This window comes from Pseudonaja textilis, chromosome 2 (assembly GCF_049901715.1).
Source record: "Pseudonaja textilis isolate UNSWEBS1 chromosome 2, rPseTex1.2, whole genome shotgun sequence".
Lineage (NCBI taxonomy): Eukaryota > Metazoa > Chordata > Lepidosauria > Squamata > Elapidae > Pseudonaja > Pseudonaja textilis.
Window position 1 is genome coordinate 44,477,423 of NC_141991.1, and position 22,616 is coordinate 44,500,038.

Sequence of the window (22,616 nt, forward strand, 5' to 3'; positions counted from 1 at the left end):
GTCTCTGCCCGAGAGTGACTGTGGTGCACCTCGGCAGAATATCCATCACGTTGTGTCCGGGTGTCCATCAGGAGCTTGCACTGGTCCAGTGTCTGATACTTTTCAGCGTGGACCGCCCTGTCCTTGAATGGCTGGATGGACTGGATGTTGACATTTGAGCTACTGTAAGTTCATGTATTTGCCATATGCTAAATAAATAAAGTTACACAAAATTCAGCTGCTAGACTGATTTGTGGAGCCAGTCAAGGACATCACATTTATACCTTCGCAGTGGTGGGGTTCAAAATTTTTTACTACCGGTTCTGTGGACGTGGCTGGATGGGTGTGGCAGTGGAAGGATACTGCAAAATATCCAGCCAGAGGTGGTATTTGCTGGTTCTCCAAACTACTCAAAACTTCCGCTACCGGTTCTCCAGAACTGGTCAGAACCTGCTGAATATCTGCACCTTTGCTAAAAGCATCCTGTCAACTTCCAAGTCATTTTCAAGTAGAATATTAAGGGGTGGTTATTGCTCTAAGTCCTTAAGCAGTTTGACTTTCTTTCATATGATTTCACACTCTCTCACACACATGCTTGAGATTATTTCAGGATATCTGCCCATAGTTGCTGTAAGCACATTTACTAGAGTTGCCACCTGTGGTGTCTGAAGTATATTCTTTTATTTTAGATTTTAAAACATACGTTAATGGATGCTTATTTTCATTTTTAATGGTTGTTGCTCTACTGCCTTAATTAGCTATTTAAATGTTTTATGGCAATTTCCATGACAGGTTTAACTGGCTTTTGCTTCATGTGTTGGGTAAACCCAGTGGTTGATTTGTAAATAATGACTTATGGTTTAGTGTGTTGTGCAAACTAGCAAAATATAATCTAGTCAAAAAGATTGGTTGGTTAAAACACAAAGTGTGAGTCCAGCCTAAGAGTCATCTGCAGTCCAGTTCTATAAGGTAGAAAGAGAATTGGTAATAGATAAAACATGTCAACAACTTTAAATAATAACTAAAGAAGCAGCTTTCTTTCAATATATACAATGCATACAGAGGTGGTATTCAGTAGGTTTTGACCAGTCCTGGAGAACTAGTAGCAGAAATTTTGAATAGTTTGGAGAACTGGCAAAAAGCACTTCTGATTGGCCTTGCCCCCATCTATTCTCTGCCTCCCGAGTCCCAGCTGATCAGTTGGGTCTTTTGTTGCCCTGCACAGGAGAAACGGAGCTGGAAAGCGGGTTAGTGAGGTGGGGAGGGATTGGAGATTTTACAGTATCCTTCTCCTGCCATGCCCACCAAGCCACGCCCACCAACCTGGTAGTAAATGTTTTTGAATCCCACTACTGAATGCATACCATCTTCTTTCTTAGAAGATTCATTGACAGTTCTCCTCCTATACAATACTCTGACCTACAAGCCCACTGACTTATTAAATGTATATACTACCAATCTCGCTTTCCATTACAATTGGGAAGATCCAAGTTTAAGGGTGTTTGCCCATGAAAATACCCTTCTGGAACCAGATTTCACTGCCACTTCCTTCACTTGCTCAACCATCCAGCTTGCTGTTTTTCCATACTTCCATATTTGGAACTCTGTACACCACACTGAACGGTTTATATCTGAATGCAGTGTAAAATCGATAAGTAAATAAGTTTAGTTTATACATCCCAGCAACCCTTTTTTCAATCTCTACCCAACATTACATTCATTGTAATTATTCTTCTCCAGCTTTTTAGCCTTTCCAGTTTTACTGTCCTCCTCAACATGTTAAACTGGACAGGTAAACTGAAGAATTCACATCATGTTTGGAAACCACTCTGCTAACTGCTACAAGGAGGTAAATCCTCTCTTTCTCCTACAGCAGTTACTCTTTATTTCTGGTTTTTTAGAGTTCACCTCCCTAAAGGGACCTATCAGACTAAACATCACTAAACAAAGTATACACTGAAAACTATGTTACAGAAAAAACAGTCATTATTTGCATTAAGCTTAAAACAGCCCAGCAACATTATTTACTTCAGAATAAAAGGCATTATTTTGACACACAGGTAGCTGCTTTGTTGGCAGCAAACAATGGCAAGCACAAATCTTTTGGAAAGTCGTAACAACTGGTTTGGAAACATTAAGGTCAGGGTGCATTAAGGCTGTGAAAGAAAGTCACTTTATAGGAGATTAAATTTGGGAAGGTATTTTTAAATGGAAGTTTCAGTAATAATGAAACATCTGAAGGCAAGGGACCAAGAACTGAACTCTCTGACATTATTCTGCAATCCCAGCCAGTTTACCTACCAGGAAAAGATCTGATGAAAGCTCTACAGTCCTGGCGGAAGTGGAATGAAGGGAAAACACCTTTTACACAAATCAAAATTTTATTTACGAGGCCCATTGTTAGCAGTGTTTGGAGATACAGATTTGAGTGGGTGCCCAGTGAATCTAACATAAGTTACGTGTTAATCATTGCTCTAATATCCTAATGGTTATGATCTCCTGCTTGGCAGTGGGTTGGACTAGATCAGTGGTTGCCAACCAGTGGGCTGGGGACCACTGGTGGTCCGCAGAGAAATGTTACCCCCAAAGCACACACACCCCCAAAGCAATTAATCCAGGCTGCGCGGGAACACAAGGCTGCGCCGCCCACATGGTCTGCGGAAACACAAGGCTTGCGTCACTTGCATTGTGAACAACACAAGATAGTGAGGGGAGGGGGGAAAGGGCGGAGGGGGAGAAGTTGTCCCACTGCTCCACAGGCCTGGCCACCGGACTGCTTCTTTCTTCTTCTGCTTTTGGCTGCACGCAAGGAAAGCAGCAAAAATCTTTCTGTCCCATAAACTCCACCAGAAATAAGTCTTGGGGACCCTGCAAGGCATCCTGCTCCAAAAGGCTGTGCTGGTGCAACAAGTCTCACAAAGACTCATTTCTGGCAGAGCTTGGGGGAGAGAAAGAAAGACTTCTGCTTTCTTTGCATGAAGCCAAAACTCTTTCTCTCTCTCCCCCTCCCATAGAACGGAGCTGGAGTCAGTATCCTGCGATCTGAAATAAAGAATGATCGATCAGTAGGAATTTCCCTGCAGACTTTTTGGGGGGGATTTCTCCAGGGTCTCTGGTCCGTGGGATTTAAAATTGAGTTTGGTGGTCCCTGAAGTCCAGAAGGTTGGCGCCCCCTGGACTAGACGACTTACAAGGTCTCTTTCAACTCTGCTAAACTATCTATATGGTAATGAATGATGACGAGATCACCATTTACCAAGGAGCATAAAACCTCATGCAAAGGGGCATTCCCCCCCCTCTTCCGTTTTAGTTATGCTTTGAATTTTCAGGATCTCCTCCCCGACTGCACCACTTCCTGGTTTTACACTCGGCCGCGCAGGATCGACTCCACTCCTGTGCTCCGCGCTCCGGGTTTCTCCGCTCTCTTGGCCGGCTCCGCCCCGCGGGCTCCGGTTTCAGCCGCTGCTACAGGGACCCCCAAGATGGAAACGCAGGGGCTGCCTGCCGCCGCGGAGGCGGCCCAGCCTGAGCCCGCCACCCAACAACATGGCGCCGGTGCGGCCGCCGCGGATGACGGGGCTCCCTCCTCAGAGCCTGTTTGCCGACCTCCTCAGCCTCGTGACTCTGCGGGAGCGGCGGCAGCGGGGGCCTGGGGCCTGGACGTGACTTTCCCGGTGCTGCTGCTCCTCGAAGGGAAGCTGCCGGAGCCTCAGCAGTTGCCTCCGCCGCCGCCGCCGCCTCAGCAGTTGCCGCCTCCGCCGCCGCCTCCGCCGGGACCTGCTAGCTCGGGCTCCACGCCCGCCTCCGCCGCCTCGTCCCCGCCAGCCGGAGGCCCCGGGCAGCCGCCGGAAAGTGACGCTTTGCTGCTGGTGCTTAACTTGGTGCGGGGCGGAGCCTCCGGGAGCCCCTCGCGTGGCTCCTCTCAGGATTCCCCGCCGGCGCAGCGGCCGCGGGAGGGCAAGGCGGGCGGAGAAGGGCAGGCCTCGGCGCCGCTCTCCGAGGGCGGCGGGCCGCAAGAGGAGGCCGTCGGCGGCGGCGGATGCGGCCAGGGGAATTCCTCCTTTTCGGGCACGCTGACCATCAACAACCAGAGCCTGCTGGTGCGCTTCGAAAATGGGACGCTTAGCTTCGGCGGGCCGGCAGCTCCTCCGCCTGCTCCGGCTCAGCCGAGCGACGACGTCGTCCAGCCCCCGGCTGCATCTTCGAAGGCTCCGGCCTCATATCCTCGGCCGGACTCCCACTGCGCCGAGACCTTTTCTCGCAAGCAGCTTCTGCGGCTGCATCAACTGTCGGCGCGGGGCGGGAACCCAACCGGCGCTGGGCAGGAGGGCGGAGAGGCCGCAGCAGCTGCGGCTCCCTCGGCAGGCGCCGGCCGGGCGGCGCGTCCCTTCAGCTGCCCGGTCCCGGGCTGTTCCTGGGCTTTCGCCACGGCCTACAAGCTGCGGCGCCACCTGCATTCCCACGACAAGCTGCGGCCCTTCGCCTGCTCCGCACCGGGCTGCACGAAGCGCTTCACCACCATCTACAACCTTCGGGCTCACGGCAGGGCTCACGAGGAAGAGGCGAGGCTCAAGTGCGAGGCTTGCGGACAGCGCTTTCCCAGCGCCGCCCGGCTCGGGGCGCATCAGCGGCGGAGCCACCTGGAGCCAGACCGGCCTTACCGCTGCGAGTATCCAGGTAATCTGGTCGACCCGGACCTGGTTGGTTTGGGCAAACTGCTCGCGTGTAGCGTTGCTGACACGAACTGGGGAGAAAAGGAGGGCCATTTTAAGTCGAGGGTGTGTAGTGTAGTTACTTACGGATTTTCAGTTTTGCAAAATGTGTATTCCAGTTAATGTCGGAAACAGAAATACTCCTTGATACGATACTTCATTGTAAAATAGCAAATCAAGATCGTTGTATTATTTCTGTGCAGATTTCAAGGCGACAATACAATCAATACATACATTTAACATTTTATTATTTATTTTTTTTTAAAGAATTGAAAATAAAGAGAGAAAGGTGAAAAAAAAAACAAATCCCTGAAAGTGTTAGAAGCATACAATTATTTAACTTTTAATCCGTAGTTGACTGCAGGAGGTCCTTGGGTTATGACTGCAGTTGGGAAAATTGCTAAAAGATGTCATGTGATTGCACTGCTTAGCGACCAGCAGTTCTGGTTGCCATTGCAACTCAAGGACCTGCAAGTGCTTAATAGGAAGACATGGGAACCCCAACTCAGGAGTGTAGAGAGGGTGCATAGATGTCATGCTAAATTGGCAGGGGCTATGGGAGGGCCGTTGGAGGCATAGAAGGGGTGGCAGAGGCCAAAGGGCAGGGTGCTGTGGGCAGGCATGCACTAAAGTGTGGGTGAGGTGCTGCAGAGTGTAAGATCCCAAGGTTCTTGGATTCCATAGCTGGCTCCTCAAGGAGAAAAGGCAGTTGGAGCAACTCTCTAGGGCACCGTGTCAAACTCGCCATGTCATGTTGTCGTCAAGTGAGATTTAACAATGTTTTCCCCATTTGCAGAGCTGGGGTGAGTGTGGCCTATGCGTGACACATCTGGCCCGTGGGACACCAGTTTGACACCCCTGCTCTAGGGCAATTTGCAATCTTCCTTGCCAGCTTCCATATTGAAAGGTCATAAATGTTGATCACATAATAAGGCTTGCTGCAATGTCATAATCTCCAGCCAAGCACCAGAACATCTGGATTGTGATCTCATAACTGCGGGAACACTGCAGTGGCTGGAGCTTTGAGAATTAGTCATAAGTCACTATAAATTTGAATGGTCACTGAAAAAAAGCACATATGCTGAGGTCTACTTGTACAAAGTACAAAAAAAAATCTTGCAATTCACAAACTCACATCGAAGTATTATTATATGATAATAGCTTCAGCCTTAAACTAATTCCCAGTATTAAAATCTCCATTGTATTATTATTTTGTGTGTTTTCTGTATGTTTATATATTGAACATGTTATCAGAAAAAATACCCATGAATCTTTCTGTGACCTTTGGTATGAACTAATATCTTTCTGAATTTCTGGAGTGGCTGACAGATTTGCAATCCTATATATGTTCACATGGAAAATAATCCCTTTTCATTCAGTACAATTTGAAATAAAATATACTCTGTTTAAATTAATTACATGATTTATTACAGAAAGTTTTTAAAAGGCTTTGTGGACTACCATAGTTGAATTTATAATAAGAGTACCATTTAGGGGAAAAGGCAATTTTGTGAAATGTGGTGTGCCTGTTCTGATTATAAGTGGGAATATTCAGAAATATATTACCTCTCTACATACTTACCATATTTTTTCTTATTTGAACTCAGATCTCTTTAATCTCAGTGTAATATACCTCCCATTGTGGTACACTGATTTTAAGGTGATATGTGAATTTATTATTCTTTGGAATTTTTGTTGCAAGTCTAGTTTAATGTTATATAGGTTATCAAAAGGAACATCTAATGGGAAAGCATCCTTTCCCATTGTAGTCCTCTGCAAATGCTGGATCTCAGTTTTTATAATTTCTAGATACCTTGGTGGCCATATTATGGTAGAATGGAAGTCAGATAATAGATTCTTACGTTATAACTTAGGTGCATTGAGCAGAATACATCTGCTGGTATTCTATTTTCAAAAACTTTTAGCTGGAAGATGTAGAAATTGAACATGAAAACATTCCTTTATTGGCTTTTAGCAGCATATGGTGCCTGGCAATAATCTGCTTTTGAAAATTGTGGTTTTATTTATTTGTAACATATTGTTTGGAGCTATTGAAGCCGCTTGTTTTGTTTGTTTCTGCTATCCTGGGGAACATGGTTAACTGTTCCTTTTTTCTCCAGGTTGTGAGAGGACCTTCATAACAGTGAGTGCATTATTTTCTCATAATCGAGTCCACTTCAGGGAACAAGAATTGTTTTCCTGCTCCTTCCCAGGCTGTAACAAGCAATATGACAAAGCTTGCCGGCTGAAAATCCACATGAGAAGTCATACAGGTGTGAACTAGAGTACTGTTAAAGTTTGCATTAACATTAAAGTTTGGCTTAAAGAACAATTGCGTCGATTGGATGGATGCTATCCTTAAAAAACTGATCATCTGTTTATAGGCAAGGATTTAATTATATCTTGTAAAGAATTTGATTGGTAAAATCATCAATGTAAAGAAGTTAATGAATATAAATGCTAATAAGATTAGGATTTTTTGAAAACAAATGTGTTAGTTTTTGTATTCACAATTTTTTTATCCCATTTTTTTCCCCCAGGAGAAAGACCTTTCATTTGTGACTTTGAAGGCTGTGGCTGGTCCTTTACCAGTATGTCTAAGCTATTAAGACATAAAAGGTAAATGTTCTAAATGATTGATCTGAAAATCATTGCCATACACATATTGTATACAAATCTTTAAAGAATCTGCAGTTTAAGTTTATGGAGTTATAAATTCAGTAATGGAAAATGAACTTTAATAAATGCTCTTAATATAAATAGACTTTGTTTTAAATTAAGTAGTCTCCTTAGCTAAAACATTTTGGAGTTAAGTCTATTAATAGGCTTTACAAACTTATCAGACTTCAATCTATTAATGTATGATTTTCTCAGTTCTGTGTATGAAGTGGTTGATGTTAACGTCAATTTAATTACTCTCCTAGGAAACATGAAGATGACAGGAGATTCACATGCTCTGTAGAAGGTTGTGGAAAATCTTTTACCAGAGCAGAACATTTGAAAGGCCATAGTATAACTCATCTTGGTACAAAACCATTTGAATGCCCCGTGGAAGGTATTACGATTGATTCTGTTTCTGCATAGATTGATGATATGTATACAAGACCAAACTGGACATTATGTAGACAAAAGGATTGCTACTGAATCCCATGACAGGAAAGAAAATACTTTCAAAGTTCAACATAATTGTGAAGAAGGAGCTAAGTAAATCTTTCTTCCAAAGGCATGCTGGTCTTTCAAAAATTATTTAATTTCAAGACTTCTTTTTCATTTTTAGGGATTATAGACATCCACCAGTAAAAAAATAAAATAAAATTAGAGTGGGGGCAGAATGAAGATTTAAATTCTCTATTATATTTAAAGCTTCCACTGCCTTGATAAATGCAACCATAGTTGAATAGTGCAGTTGTTTTAGTTAAACTGGCTCTGAATTGCATGCAGGGTTCTCACAAGCTTTTGAAGCTGGTATCACATAGCTTTTGTTCTAAAATTTGTAAGATCACCTTTCAAAGGTAATTTTTGCTGTCAGTCTATAGCTCTTTGCTTAGCTATGTCTTTCTTGCTCCTCTTTAGGAGTGTGATACACAAATACAATGCTTAAAACCAATTCAGACTGCTTAGCAGTGCCTTCACTTTGTCACTTATTTGAGGCTTAATCTATACATCATTAAAAATTGAAAGAAAAATCTGGGGAATCAAAACAGGCCTAGAAATAAGGAATTGTGAGAAATTGTGCTGACTGCAATCTCATAGGAAACTTATAATACGGTTTAAATCGATAAGTATATATTACAACTGTGATGCAGTTGTTGTATATTTCAGGTTGTTGTGCAAAGTTCTCAGCACGCAGTAGTCTATATATTCACTCCAAAAAACACCTTCAGGATGTGGACTCATTGAAGATGCGTTGCCCAGTATCCAGTTGTAGCAAGTTATTCAATTCAAAGCATAGTATGAAAACACATATGGTCAAGCAACACAACTTTAATGCAGGTATGATCTGCTATATTAGAAGACTTGAGTTAGCTGGAGATTTGAATAATGTATAGAATATGTTTTATCAAAAGATGTTGCAAGAAAATGTCTTCATTTCACTGACGCTAATTATTTGGGTCCATATAACTGTTTTGATATTTTGTAGATACTTTATATCTAGCACTGAAGATGGAGTTTGATTTTGTTGTCCGAGGTGCAATAACAATAAAGTAAACTAAACTATATATGTATAAACATTAAAAACATTTACTATTGATTTTTACAGAAAGCATATAATAAAATGATTTTGAGGTATAAGACATTTTATATCAACATAATGTTGATCATTTGCTAAATGTAATAAGTAATGAAAACTAGAATACTTATTAGATTGTTCAGAATTGAGTGAGTTACCCAAGGATGAGTGAATGATCCTCCTTGATTATTTAAAGATAAATGAATAAAGAAAATATTGTAATTACAAGAGGTATTGTTTGCTAAAATATTATGTATTTTCATAGGTAGTCAGTAGTAAGTGGCAATTTTATGATAACCAGGATTGTGGCTCTGAAAATTAATGTATCAAAGGCCAAAGTAGTTATATTTAACAAAGAAAATGAGTGAATGATATAGCAGGCTATACACAGATGGCAAGAATAAGAGCAAGTAAAAGAATGTTGATAAAATGTTTATGAAAGATAGGAATATGCGTGTTGGGTTTTAAGCAATCTCTTTCAAATAATGAATGCCTATCAAAAGAGGCAAAGATGATTATATGAAGATTTTCAGTCATCCAGGTCATGGTTGCCCCAAAGATGCTTTTTCAATAGGCAACTGCACTTTCTTGTTTTTCTTTGAAGATATTTCGCTTCTCATCCAAAAAGCTTCTTCAGCTCTGATTGGATGGTGGAGAATGGAAGGATTTATATATATACACTGCTCAAAAAAATAAAGGGAACAAAAATAAGACATCCTAGATCTGAATGAATGAAATATTCTTATTAAAAACTTTGAATGTGCTGACAACAAAATCACACCAAAATTATCAATGGAAATCAAATTTAGCAACCCATGGAGATCTGTTTTTGGAGTTACACTCAAAATTAAAGTGGAAAAAACACTACAGGCTGATCCAACTTTGATGTAATGTCCTTAAAACAAGTCAAAATGAGGCTCAGTAGTGTGTGGTCTCCACATGCCTGTATGACCTCCCTACAATGCCTGAGCATGCTCCTGATGAGGTGGTGGATGGTCTCCTGAGGGATCTCCTCCCACACCTGGACTAAAGCATCCCCCAACTCCTAGCCAGTCTGTGCTGCATCGTGGTGTTGGTGGATGGAGCGAGACATGATGTCCCAGATGTGCTCAATTGGATTCAGGTCTGGGGAACAGGCGGGCCAGTCCATAGCATCAATGCCTTCATCTTGCTGACACACTCCAGCCACATGAGGTCTAGCATTGTCTTGCATTAGGAGGAGCCCAGGGCCAACCGCACCAGCATATGGTCTCACAAGGGGTCTGAGGATCTCATCTCGATACCAAATGGCAGTCAGGCTACCTCTGGCGAGCACATGGAGGGCTGTGCGGCCCCCTAAAGAAATGCCACCTCACACTATTACTGACCCACTGCCAAACCAGTCATGCTGGAGAATGTTGCAGGCAGCAGAACGTTCCCCATGGCATCTCCAGATCCTGTCACGTCTGTCACATGTGCTCAGTGTGAACCTGCTTTCATCTGTGAAGAGCACAGGGCGCCAGTGGCGAATTTGCCAATCTTGGTGTTCTCTGGCAAATGCCAAACGTCCTTCACGGTGTTGGGCTTTAAGCACAACCCCCATCTGTGGACATTGGACCCTCAAACCACCCTCATGGAGTCTGTTTCTGACCATTTGAGCAGCCACATTTGTGGCCCGCTGGAGGTCATTTTGCAGGGCTCTGGCAGTTCTCCTGTCCCTCCTTGCACAAAGGTGGAGGTAGCAGTCGTGAAGCTGGGTTGTTGCCCTCCTGCGGCCTCCTCCACATCTCCTGATGTACTGGCCTGTCTCCTGATAGCGCCTCCATGCTCTGGACACTACGCTGACAGACACAGCAAACCTTCTTGCCACAGCTCGCATTGATGTGCCATCCTGGATGAGCTGCACTACCTGAGCCACTTGTGTGGGTTGTAGACTCCGTCTCATGCTACCACTAGAGTGAAAGCACCGCCAGCATTCAAAAGTGACCAAACCATCAGCCAGAAAGCATAGGAACTGAGAAGTGGTCTGTGGTCACCACCTGCAGAACCACTCCTTTATTGGGGATGTCTTGCTATCCGCCTATGCTTTCCACCTCTTGTCTACTCCATTTGCACAACAGCATGTGAAATGGATTGTCAGTCAGTGTTGCTGTCTAAGTGGACAGTTTGATTTCACGGAAGTGTGATTGACTTCGAGTTACATTGTGTTGTTTAAGTGTTCCCTTTATTTTTTTGAGCAGTGTATATTCCTTGCAGATGGACCAGCTATCTGCAAGGAATATATATCCTTCCATTCCCCATCATCCAGTCAGAGCTGAAGAGCTTCTTTGATGAGAAGTGAAATGTCAAAGAAAAACAAGAAAATCCAGTTGCCTCTTTAAAAAGCATATTTGGACAAAGGTGATTATGTCACTTTGTTCAATGGCAGCAAGAAGTGGATATATTAGGAGAAACAAAAATTTAATGCAAAATAAATGGGTCACTTAAGTGTGGGCAATGAAACAATCATTTGTTTTGGATTATTACTCAAAGGTTTTCTCAGTTGATACTAGTACTCATATCTTCTTTATTATTGAAAATGTCTTCTAAATATTCATGTCAACATTCTAGTATTCTGTGTGACTTGCTTTTCTGTTTGGTTCAACAAAGATTAGCAAGCTGAGCATGACAAAAGCACTGTTGCATTTTGCCCTAAGTTCTGCCTTTCCTACATAATAGCAAAATAAGCATGCAGGAGAGGTGGGACTTGTGCCCTTTTTATGTACTGAGATACCATAACACTCATACTTAAAGTTAGTGCTAACACAACAATGCCTTCCTTCACACCTTCTGTAAATACTGCTGGCACTTACTGCTAGCTGTGTGAAAATCACTTTTAGCACCATCCATTTTGCTAGGGATGCATATCATATAATAATCTGAATATGTGCTAGCAGGAAGTAGAGATTATCTGAAATCCTAACAAAATTACATTACCATGGCATATTGAGTTCTGGCACTACATGTAGTCCTCGACACAGAAAAAAGTGACTTATGACCATTTTTCACACTGTTGCAGCATCCTCATAGTCACATGATTTACATTTGGATTCTTGACAACTGACTCACATTTATGATGGTCGCAGTGTCCTGGAGTCATGTGATCCCCTTTTGCAACCTTCTGACAAGCAATGTCAGTGGGGAAATCAGATTCACTTAATAACTGTGTTACTAGTTTAAGAACTGCAGCGATTCACTTAACAAATTTCTCACTTAACAACATAAATGTTGGGCTCAATTGTGGTCATAAATTGAGGACTACCTGTACTGTTTTCTTCTAAATTTAATGAGTTGGCTGCTTTGATCGGAAAAAGCAAGATATAGATTCTTGGAATGAGGATATGTAGCCAAATTGGAGGGAGAGGAAGGAGGCAAGATTTGTAGGGTACCTATTACACTAACTAGGTAATCTTATAAACATGTTTTGTTTTGTTTCAGATCTATTAAATCAGATGGAAACCATTGGTTCCCTCACGCCTAGCAGTGAACTTGCCAATTCAGGACAAAGTGACCTCAACAATGTAGATCTGGTTTCCCTTTTTTCTAGTGTATCTGGGAACTCCTCTGGAATTTCAGCTGATATGGCTGTAATAAACTCTGGAATTCTTACTATAGATGTTGCTTCAGTAGGCTCTACGCTTGGAGGCAGTATGTCTGTCAGTAGCAATTCCCTTGCTCAGACAGTTGACCCACTGATTTTGGTGGCTAGTAGTGACATTCCCCACAGCCTGGATAGCTCTCTTTTATTGGGAACCACCACCACCGTTTTACAGCAAAGCACTTTAAATCTGGATGAAGTACAGACGGTGAATGCAGAAGCCTTAGGCTCCTTAGCATCTTTGTCAGCGAGAAGTTCCAGTCAAGACTTGCATGGTTTGACTTCTAGCAATAACTTGTCAGTAGACACAGCCACTTTATCCCCTTCCAGCAGTCTTGGTGGAAACAATACAGCTGAATTATTAGCTCCAAATAAAGCAGAGCAAACTTTACTTCCTAGCCTGGATGTTGTGGAGCAACAAGAAGGCAGCAAAGTGGTCACTCAGTATGTGTTCTCCAATCCTTCCGGAAGTTACAGTGCACAAAAAGAAACTGATCTAAGCACGGTGACTGGCAACTCTATTCCGGTATGCAATAACTCTAAATAACTAGTTTTTATTAGTATCTTGGTTTTGAGGATATTGTCATTGTGAGTCGCACTCTACCAGATCAAAAAAGTTTATGGAGTGTCTGCCCTGAGTGAAGTCACCATATATTTTGTATAATGTAAGTGGCATAAATTATTTCTGCCTGTGAAAGGGAATCAATGCTGTTACATGTTGTGCATCATATTGAGTGAAAGAGGGTAGTCTTTTTCATAGCAGAAGCTTAGGATCAAAGCTTAATTTTATTTGTTACTTCCTTCTCGTTGTAAATAATTGTAAATATTTAAAACTAGGTAGCACTTTGGGATTGAGTGATGAAAAAGTATGCTATATTCCACACTTACAGAAAAAGACGTTTCTTAAAGTTTTGCCCTTGTTTAGATGTTGTTTTCTCCCTCATACTATTGAAATATGCCTTTGATTGCATGACTTATCTTATTAAAATATATACGGACATATATACAGGACTGCATGCAAAGATAGCATGTGCGTAGAATGTCTCCTTTTTTTCTGCAGACCCCTCTGAAAAATAATCTGTTGTGTGGGGTTTTATATCAGCAAATGTTGGTGTTTTATAAAAGTAAGGGAAATTTCTTTTGTCTATGGACTTAACCATAGGTGAGGCATTGCAGTGATTCAGTGGTTAATATGCTGGGCTTGTTGGCTGAAAAGCCAACAACCAGAGTTTGAAACCTGAGCATTGTGCAACAGGACAAGTGCCCATCTTTGCCTAGCTCCTGCCCACCTAGTAGTTCAAAAGCATGCAAATGCAAGTAGATAAATAGTTACCACTTTGATGGGGAGGAAACAGTGCTCCATGACATCATGCTGGCCACATGACTGCAGACACATTTTCGGATAGTACTGAATCAACGGCCTTGAAACGAAGATGAACACCACCCTTGTAGTCAGCGACATCTAGCAGAGTAAAATAAACAGGGACTCCTTTCCTATGGACTTAACCAGAAGGATGCTACACAGAATTCAATATAAACAAGGAAGCTGTTAGGGATTAATACATGTTATTAGGGGGGAAATGGAATTCATAATGAAAAGCTGCATATCTAACCTGGATTTAGTGATGTGAACAAACCCTTTTATCTCGTCAGGAGAGTGGTGGGTCTGCAAGAACAGATTACCGAGCTATTCAGCTTGCCAAAAAAAGAAAACAAAAGGGAAATGGGAGTGACATAGGTGAGTATTAATTATTTAGTACAGTATATTGTGTGTATACACCAAACTGGATCTAAAGATAGGATTGTAAATTTAGCAATGATACTAAGTTGATTAGAGAGTCAGTTTGGTATAGTGGTGAAGGTATCAGACTAAAAACCAGGAGACCATGAGTTCTAGTTCTGCCTTAGCACAAAGCCAGCTGTGTGACCTTGTGCAAGTCACTCTTTCTTAGCCCTAAAAGGAGGCAAGGGCAAACCACTTCCAAAAGATTTTGCCAAGAAAACGGCAGGAACTTATCCAGGCTGTGGCTAGGATTCAACACACACACACACACACACACACACACGGTTAAATAGAGTGGCATTTACAACTTAAAATTTGCAATATGATCTAAATCTATATTTATTTATTTATTTTAGGAAATTCATATTGCCGCTTATTCGCACATGGCTACTCAAGGCAGTTTACAAGAATATAAAAACCTCATATAAAAAACAATAAAACTAATAAAAGAGAGAATCATATAATAAATTAATATAATAATATAATAAAATAACCCCCTGCCCCGGCAACAACACATCACACGAGCCATTTAATGAGCTCCATCCCATTCTGTGTTCCCCAGGCCCGCTGGCAGAACCAAGCTCTTCAGCGCCTTCTGGAAGAGTGTTAGAGTGGGGGCCATTCTAATCTCTGGGGGAATGATGTTCCAGAAAGGGAGCTGCCATGGAGAAGGCCCTTCTGGGCCCCACCAGATGTATCTTCCCCGGGGATGAGACCCACAACGTTCCTTGCCTCCCTGCTCTGGTGGGTCAGGTAGATGTGACCGGCAAGAGACGGTCCCTCAGATAACCTGGTCCCAAGCCATGAAGGGCTTTAAAGGTGACAACCAGCACCTTGAATTGCACTCGGAAGCAAATCGGCAAGCAGTGCAGCTCCCACAGGAGAGGTGATACATGTGCACACTGGGGTCTGCACAAAACCATGTGGGCCGCTGCATTTTGCACCAGCTGGAGCTTCCAGATGCTCTTCAAGGGCAGCCCCTTGTAGAGCACATGGCATTAAAAAATGGCAAGCCTTCAGATGGCTCACAGCTACTCCAATTTTGAAGCTCCTATTGGAATAATTATCTTGATTGTACAGGACATTTTTTAGTTTTGTGAGATGCATTTCATCTGCAGAATATAAATATATTCTAGATCCTTGAAGTTGAAACAGTCAAGCACACATTACCTATAGGCACCTTACCCACCAGACCTCTGAAAAACACAATTGAACACATCCACGCAAACAAACTGCTTGCTGAAATACATATTGAACTACTATTTACAGAGGGATTATTTGGGTTGGGAGTAGGCTACGGTATTTGAGGGATTATTTGGGTTGCTGTAGGCTACAGTATTTAAAATTCTTGCTCAGAACAACTCATATTCTCTCTCTCTATATATGTGTGTGTGTATAATTTTATCAAGAGTTTTTACATAATTAAAAAAAAAAACCAAGAGAAAAAGTATATAAAGTAGAAAAAATGATAGAAACAGTACAGATGAGCAAAGGAAAAAGAAAGCTAAAGAGCACTTCCAGTCTTCTTTATGGCAATTACAAGGGAGCTGGGGATAATACTTGATGACCTGCATAGTCCTATGGACGCTCTGGCAGCTACTTCAGTAGGGAGGTAGCCAGAGCCTTGGACAGGATGGTGCCCATTCAAACTCTCTTGGCCTGTTGCTCCCTGTGGACTTGAGGGAGCTGAAAAGGAGCCTCGGCTTGTTGTCATCCGTTGGGGAAGGAAGGGGGAACAGATAGGCAATAAAGCTGTTTATTGTGGGAACTAGGGGGCATTGATAGTTGAGGAAGAACAGAGCAGTTTGGAATCCGCTTAGTGCAGGGCACATTGGCTCTTCAAGGCTGTTTGCACTGTGTGTGGAATTTCACCAGCCTAAGCACCTCAAAACGTCATGGCAGTGCTGGATTGGCTATGCCTCGCCTATCCCTGTGGGGAGGCTAGGGGAAATCAGGGCTTTTAGTTCTCCATTTGTGCACAGGAATTTTAGATTCCCCTTGACTCTTCTGCAATCAAGCACCTCTTAGTAAAAGTGCCTTTTCACTTCAAATGGAGTTGAGAGTTTTACTTCTCTGAGGGATCAGACTGGGGCAGCTCTGACAATCAGAGCCATGCAGAGGAACTTCATGTGCAACTGATAGATAAAATTGGCTGGATCGGGATCAGGTGGATGCCAAGTATGGTTCAAGTCCTATGGAATAGGCTTAACCCATTATCTTGGACAGTTTTATTCTATTGGACCTGATGAAGTGGGCAGGATCCTTCCTTTGGACTGTAAATACCATCATCTGTGAGCTAGATCCTTGTCCCTCCTAGCTGCTAGATCCATGTCCCTCCTAGCCGCCCACAATCAATGATGAATTCATCCTTGATGGGAGGGGATATTTAGCTTTTAAAGAGGCACTAATGTACCCTGTCCACTAGAAGCCACTACTGGGCCCCACTGTTGTGGACAATTTTCATCCAATCTTTGGTTTAGAAGATTGTAAAGTTTCAATTCCAGAGGATGTTGGTTGAAATTGATTATCTGGACCCCTTTTAGTCAAATTTCAGGCCTTGATACAGGACAGAAACATCACTGTTTACATTTTTATATTAGGTAAATTTTTATAATTCTTCCTTTCCAAGTCAAGTGAATATATAAGAGTATATATAATCTTTCCTCCTATTCTGAAAGACTTCCCAATTCTTAGGAACAAAATTTTAGAAGATGAAAGTAACCATGGAATGAATAGGTGTGGAAATTGCCCATTCTCTCAACTATTAATATGCTTAACAACAGTGCTTAAATAATCTGCTCCATACATGGTAAGACCTTGCATTCAAAGTTGTTTAGGAGAAGTATTTCCAGACATATGATAAAATTTACTTCAGAATGCAGCTTTATATTTACAAATGCCACCTTTTTATTTCAGGCTCAACTGATTCTGCTATAAGAAAAAGCAAAAATGATAAAGTTAATTGTTTTAGTCACGGAAATCGGTTATGCAACAGTATTTTGCCTAATGGAAATCTAACAGTAAGAGATCCTTCGGCTGGCACACAGTTTGTTCAAATTCAATTGCTTCAGGTAACAATTGGCAATTTAACTCACGGAAAATAATCTTTTTTCTTTCAGGAACATGTAACTGGGATATGTGATACAATATGTTGGTGGAGATAGCTAGTTAGAGCAAGTATGTAGTAAATCAAGTTCTGCTTAGGAAATAATTGCAAAGTTTAAGTTAACAATGCTTTTTTCTTAAATCACATGTCTAAAATTTCCATCTTGATTTTTTAACCAAATAACTTTTGCCACCCTTTTCCTTCAGAAATAAATATTTGCAGTTATTATTTCTTTGAAGGATGCTGGCAATAAATAACATAGAAGTGCAAAAAGATAAATTTTGGCAGTTAATAAAGGGGAAAAATAAATTCAGGTGCAATTTTGTGCTCCTCCACTAAGTGGCTATAGGATTTCTCTATCTGAAAAAAGAGATGTGCTACTAAAAATTTCCCTGGTACACTGCTGCAGTAATAAATGTGCTCCTGGTACATGGAATGTCAGAACCATGAACTGGGACATATTTCATGTCAGATTAGAAATATTGAGATTCAGTGTTTACATTATAGGAACCGGCAAACTTAAATATTGAGATGGAATGAGTCACTTTGCATCAGAGAAGAATCAGATTTTCTACTTCAGAGAAGAAAAATCATAGATGAAATTGAGCACCAGCATTGCTGAATAGATGGATGTCAAAGGGCTCAAAGTTCCCAAACAGTAGAATGACATAAATTCAAAATCAAGCCAAGCCAATCAGTTGTAGCGCCTTACTAACATGCCACCAAATAATGTCATATAGATATAGGAACTGCCTAGAATGCTAAAGTTGAAATTAAGATAGCATTTGGAATACGGGTTGTCCTTGCTTAACAACAGCTCTGTTTAGTGATGTCCGAAGTTACAAAAGTACTGAAAAAGTAACTTTATGACAGGTCCTTGCACTTACGGCCAGCACCCCTCCCGGTCATATGTTCAGGTTGCTTCATGACCAGCTTTTGAGAAGTGAAATCAATGGAGAAGCCAATAGCAAAATCACAAGTCACAGTCATGTGATGTTTTGCTTAATAACCATGTCACTTAGTGACACAAAGTTACTGGTCTCAATTGAGCACTACTTGCAATAGAAAAAAAAAATGCTATAGAGGCAGCATTACTTGGAACAGCTCTTCTTTTGCTCACAACAAAGAGAGAGTAACTCTGTGAGAGAGTAACTTGCCCAAAGTTATCCAGCTGGTGTTCATGCCTAAGGCAGGTCTAGAACTCTGATTTATAGGCCATCACTTTAATCATCACAGTTACACCAAACTGGTTCTCCAGTTTCTTTTTTCTTCTGGCAATCTCAGATATGGCACCATGGATGGTATTACCAAATGGACAATACTAAAATCAAGTTGGCTATATGCTTATTCTGCAAACAAAAATGGAATGGTCTTCCTTTAGCAAAATATTTAACACTGACAATGTATGCCTTCTGAAAGAAGTTGATTGTAATAGAAGTTATTAATAAATATGTGTTTATTAAGTCAGTGTTAGACAATGATATAACTTAGGTTGCCAAGGTGAAAGTGTGTGGGGCTCCTAATTGACATTATTAAAGTGTTTTGTTAAGTATATAAATATATGTTAGCTGCTTTTAAGCACATCCACATGTTTGTAAAGAATGACCAGTTGGTGGTTTGGATGGGAGAATACGGTTTGTAGTTAGAAACTAATTTTGATTCCTTTGGTGCTAGGATGATTCTCCAGGAGAAGGAGATCTACCCTTCCAGCTCAGTTCTCAATCTTCCTCTTCACACTCTCAGTTGACAGTAGATTTACCTGTTCATATTCTTCAGGTACAAAACCTTTCAGTCTCAAAATTGGATAAAATGCTGTTTTGGCTGTTTTCATTATCATAAAATTAAACACTACTTTAAGTTTACAATAAGGTTCCTTCTATGTTTGGTTGGGTCTTTTAAATTTGGTAGGTTAATAATAGAAACATGTTGCAGGATTTTTAGTGAGAGTTTTACCTGTTGAAAAATATAAGTAGTTTATTCCTATAAAAAAAAGTTAATAGATTTTGAAGACTGCAGTGTTTGTGTAATTAGCGAGTGAAGTTAATCAATTGCAAATTGTGAAATTCTGAACCTTTCTTTAAAATCTTGCCTTAAACAGGAGCCACACAATTCTGCTGAAGAAGATGCCAATTCTGATAATTCCCAGTTTACAGGAAGCACCATTAATCTACAAGACCTTGAATGATTGTGTTTGAGATAGAAGCATTAGAACATTCAGACACAGAAGCATCCTGAGAAATAAGCGACTGTTCCTGCTTTTAAAGGAAAAAGTGAACAATGGAAGCATGGTCACCAGTGCTGGGATACTTGATGGTTATCATGCAACAAAAATTTTGTTCAGTATATTTTATTTGATAAGGCAATTGGAAATCTTGGTATGTTCTATCTTAGAGTCAGGAAAAGGTGCATATGGTGGAATTAGATTCCTGCATTAGAGTGCAATGGTGATAGCCCACGGTGATTTTAAGAATTAAGAATAATAATTTTCAAAATAGTAGATAACAATTAAGCTTAGCACTTTTATTCTTGAAATGAATCCCTAATTAAATTTTGGGTTAAAAATGAAGGAATAAGCAGGAAGACCAATTTATTTTTGCAAACTGACATTTTAAAGAGATAAGAGCATTAAAATAGTATCATACTCAGGGATAGTAAAGGTTGAATTAGTAGAGCAATATGATTTCTTGCTCTTGCTATCTCTAATTTAGCATTTTACACTGAACTTGAGAAAGCTGCCTAACATGTTATTTCTTATCACTTTGGTTATGTTTACAGTAATATTAAACAGTATTGACAGTGTGTACAAAGCCACCTTTATTACATATACCTATCATGGCTTTTTGGTCAAAAATAGGTTTTGCTGATTCCAGTAGAATTTACTCCCAAATTAATGATGACATGGTCTGCTTATTATTTAGTTACAAACTATCTGGCTGAAGAAAGCTTCCAGCTAGTATCAGTAGCATATCAAAGTAACAACTTGACCAAAATTAAAAATAACATTTTAAAATATATATGTTTTTAAAACACCTGTATTTTAGAATTAATTCGTGCAGACTTTTAAGAAAGAATACTAAGATTTCAGCTAAGCAGAGAAGTACGATGTCATTGTTTTACAAAAGAATTTTAAGTCTGGAACTTAAAACATTTTATTCATGATATGCCACATATGGCATTAAAACTATACATATGTACAACTTAGTTAAAAAGTTGTGTGAGCATTGTTTTTATACAAGTGTTCCTACAAAGGAAAACTTTCGAATTTTGCTAATTTATTTACAGTTAGGAAAAAATTAAAGGTTAATTGTTTTGAATATATAAGGAGTGAGCAACAAATTTCTCTAAATCATCCCTTCTTCCATCGCATTCTAAATTCTTGGAACTCATGCTTAAATAAAACCAGCCTTGCCCTATTACCGCTGCAACATCTCTAGCAGAGCAAGACTGATAAACAGCCTTCTGGGGACCTTAAAATATTACTGTGCATCACGTGGGCATCTATGCTTTGGAAGTCAGGAGCCTTAGGAAATATGTTTCCTTAGAGCTGTTGAAATCTGAAGGAAGGTTCTTGGGCCTGGGGTGTTCCTTCACTCTATAGACCAGGAGGATATTAGGTCTGGAATGGCTTTGGAAATAGTATTTTCTACTGTGTTTATTAAACCATGGATAATTTCTATCTTGGATTATTCATAATAGGTTATTCCAAATTAAGAAGGTTGACCCATGAATAGAAATATACTAATTGAAGCCTGTGCCTTTTGAACTTCATTTTCAGAAGAATGTAGTTTAGAAGCATTTTATACAGATTACATTAATTCAGAATTTCATTTGTGGATGTTTTGTAGAAAAAAAAAAAATCTTAAGTGGTTATTTTTCATTGACTTGTAAAATGTTTACCTGACTAGCGTGACCTATTAGTATGCATTTACATTATCAAAAGAAATTGTTTTTATTTCTGATATAAAACCTCTCAGTGAAAAAGTGAAGAAATTGCTTATTTTTAAACATCACCAAGGTTCAGTTTTAAAGAGAAATTGGGGGCATTTTGCCCTAAACAATTCTCACCTCAAAAACTCAGTGGAATAGTTCACACACTTACTGTGATCGTGATCCTCTATAAACTGGATTGCAAGCGCATCTGTCTGTCATAAAGACACAGAGGTAGATTTAGATTAAATAGGTGGACCATAAGAAGCCTGTTCATTCCTCATACCTTTTCTTTGAGTAAAAAAAAACATTTTGTGGTTTCCACAGTAGGTGTGGCCTACATTTTGTTCAAAGCATGAATAAGGCAGACCACTGTTCTTTTTAACCCAAAGAGGATCCCTAACTTGGTAAGAATGTGAATTGTATCCATTTGTTGTGGTGCTTCTGCTTTACAGAGTCTTGCTTATTGAAGAATAAGTAATTGCTTCTGTGGACAGACAAATGTGTTCTTTTATGAAGTTTATATACTCAGTTTTAACTCATTGTAAATTCCTAATTGTTGAGAGCAAGCATTAGATTTATTCTGGCAGTCCATTGCTGGCAATGGATATTTATAATCACTGAGTTAAAAAGACTAATAAAATTAATTAATGTTCAGTTTTTTCATTTCAACTTTATTTTTGTTATATCCATAAACCTGCTTAATTACAAAAAAAAATGAATCTGATCTTGAAGATTGAATTTTTTAAAAAGAAATTTGTACTTGTCACTGCTCTATCTATTTTCCTAGCTGCAAGACTTTAGGTTAGTCTGTAATCTTTGATCACTGGTAGACGTTTTCTATCACTAAGTTAATTTACTGACCCCCAAAAATGATTTTACAACTATAAAAAGATCTACTATATATCACTATACTTAGGATAGACTAGCTTTCTCTCCAAATTTACAGAGTATTGTTGGAATATTCTCCTGTTAGTCTGTCATTTGCTGTATGCTTCATAATGTCTTGCAACTTTCGACGGCTAAGTAAAGTAGTAGAGCAGCTCTTCTTTTTCTTTATCGATCAGCCCCTGATCCTCATCTTCTTTCTCCTTGAAAGCAGGAGGCTCAGAACGAAAAATTAATCTTCTTCCAGTCTAAAATATGATCAGAGGGACACTTAAGAACAACTCTATACATTTTATACTGAAATAATGCAAATAAATTCATTTTACACTTAAGCGTACATCAGGGCCATCTTCTTCTGACCACCTTTTCTTCTG

General features: G+C 40.3%; 2 protein-coding genes and 2 long non-coding RNA genes across 5 annotated transcripts in view; 2 read left to right on the plus strand and 2 right to left on the minus strand.

The window, feature by feature from the left end:
* The window catches only part of LOC148126838 (uncharacterized), a 185,219-nt gene extending 182,541 nt beyond the window's left edge, over window positions 1-2,678 (minus strand). Inside the window, exon 1 of the long non-coding RNA XR_015741626.1 lies at window positions 2,574-2,678. This is a non-coding gene — a long non-coding RNA (uncharacterized LOC148126838). The remainder of the gene's footprint in view (window positions 1-2,573) is intronic.
* LOC148126839 (uncharacterized) overlaps window positions 1-22,616 on the plus strand; it is a 400,892-nt gene that overhangs the window by 156,497 nt on the left and 221,779 nt on the right. The gene's annotated exons all lie outside the window — the stretch shown is intronic.
* Window positions 2,352-22,011, plus strand: ZXDC (ZXD family zinc finger C). Its single transcript, XM_026723146.2, has 10 exons — window positions 2,352-4,656; window positions 6,812-6,964; window positions 7,232-7,310; window positions 7,616-7,746; window positions 8,514-8,684; window positions 12,379-13,064; window positions 14,192-14,276; window positions 17,238-17,392; window positions 19,102-19,203; window positions 19,526-22,011. The coding sequence occupies exons 1-10, from the start codon at window positions 3,213-3,215 to the stop codon at window positions 19,610-19,612; spliced, it is 3,093 nt and encodes a 1,030-aa protein (XP_026578931.2). The 5' UTR covers window positions 2,352-3,212; the 3' UTR covers window positions 19,613-22,011.
* The window catches only part of CFAP100 (cilia and flagella associated protein 100), a 30,476-nt gene continuing 28,421 nt past the window's right edge, over window positions 20,562-22,616 (minus strand). For both annotated transcript variants that reach the window (XM_087923764.1, XM_087923765.1), the window contains one exon: window positions 20,562-22,490. In XM_087923764.1, coding sequence (XP_087779890.1) covers window positions 22,377-22,490 — 114 coding nt within the window. In that variant the 3' untranslated portion in view covers window positions 20,562-22,376. The remainder of the gene's footprint in view (window positions 22,491-22,616) is intronic.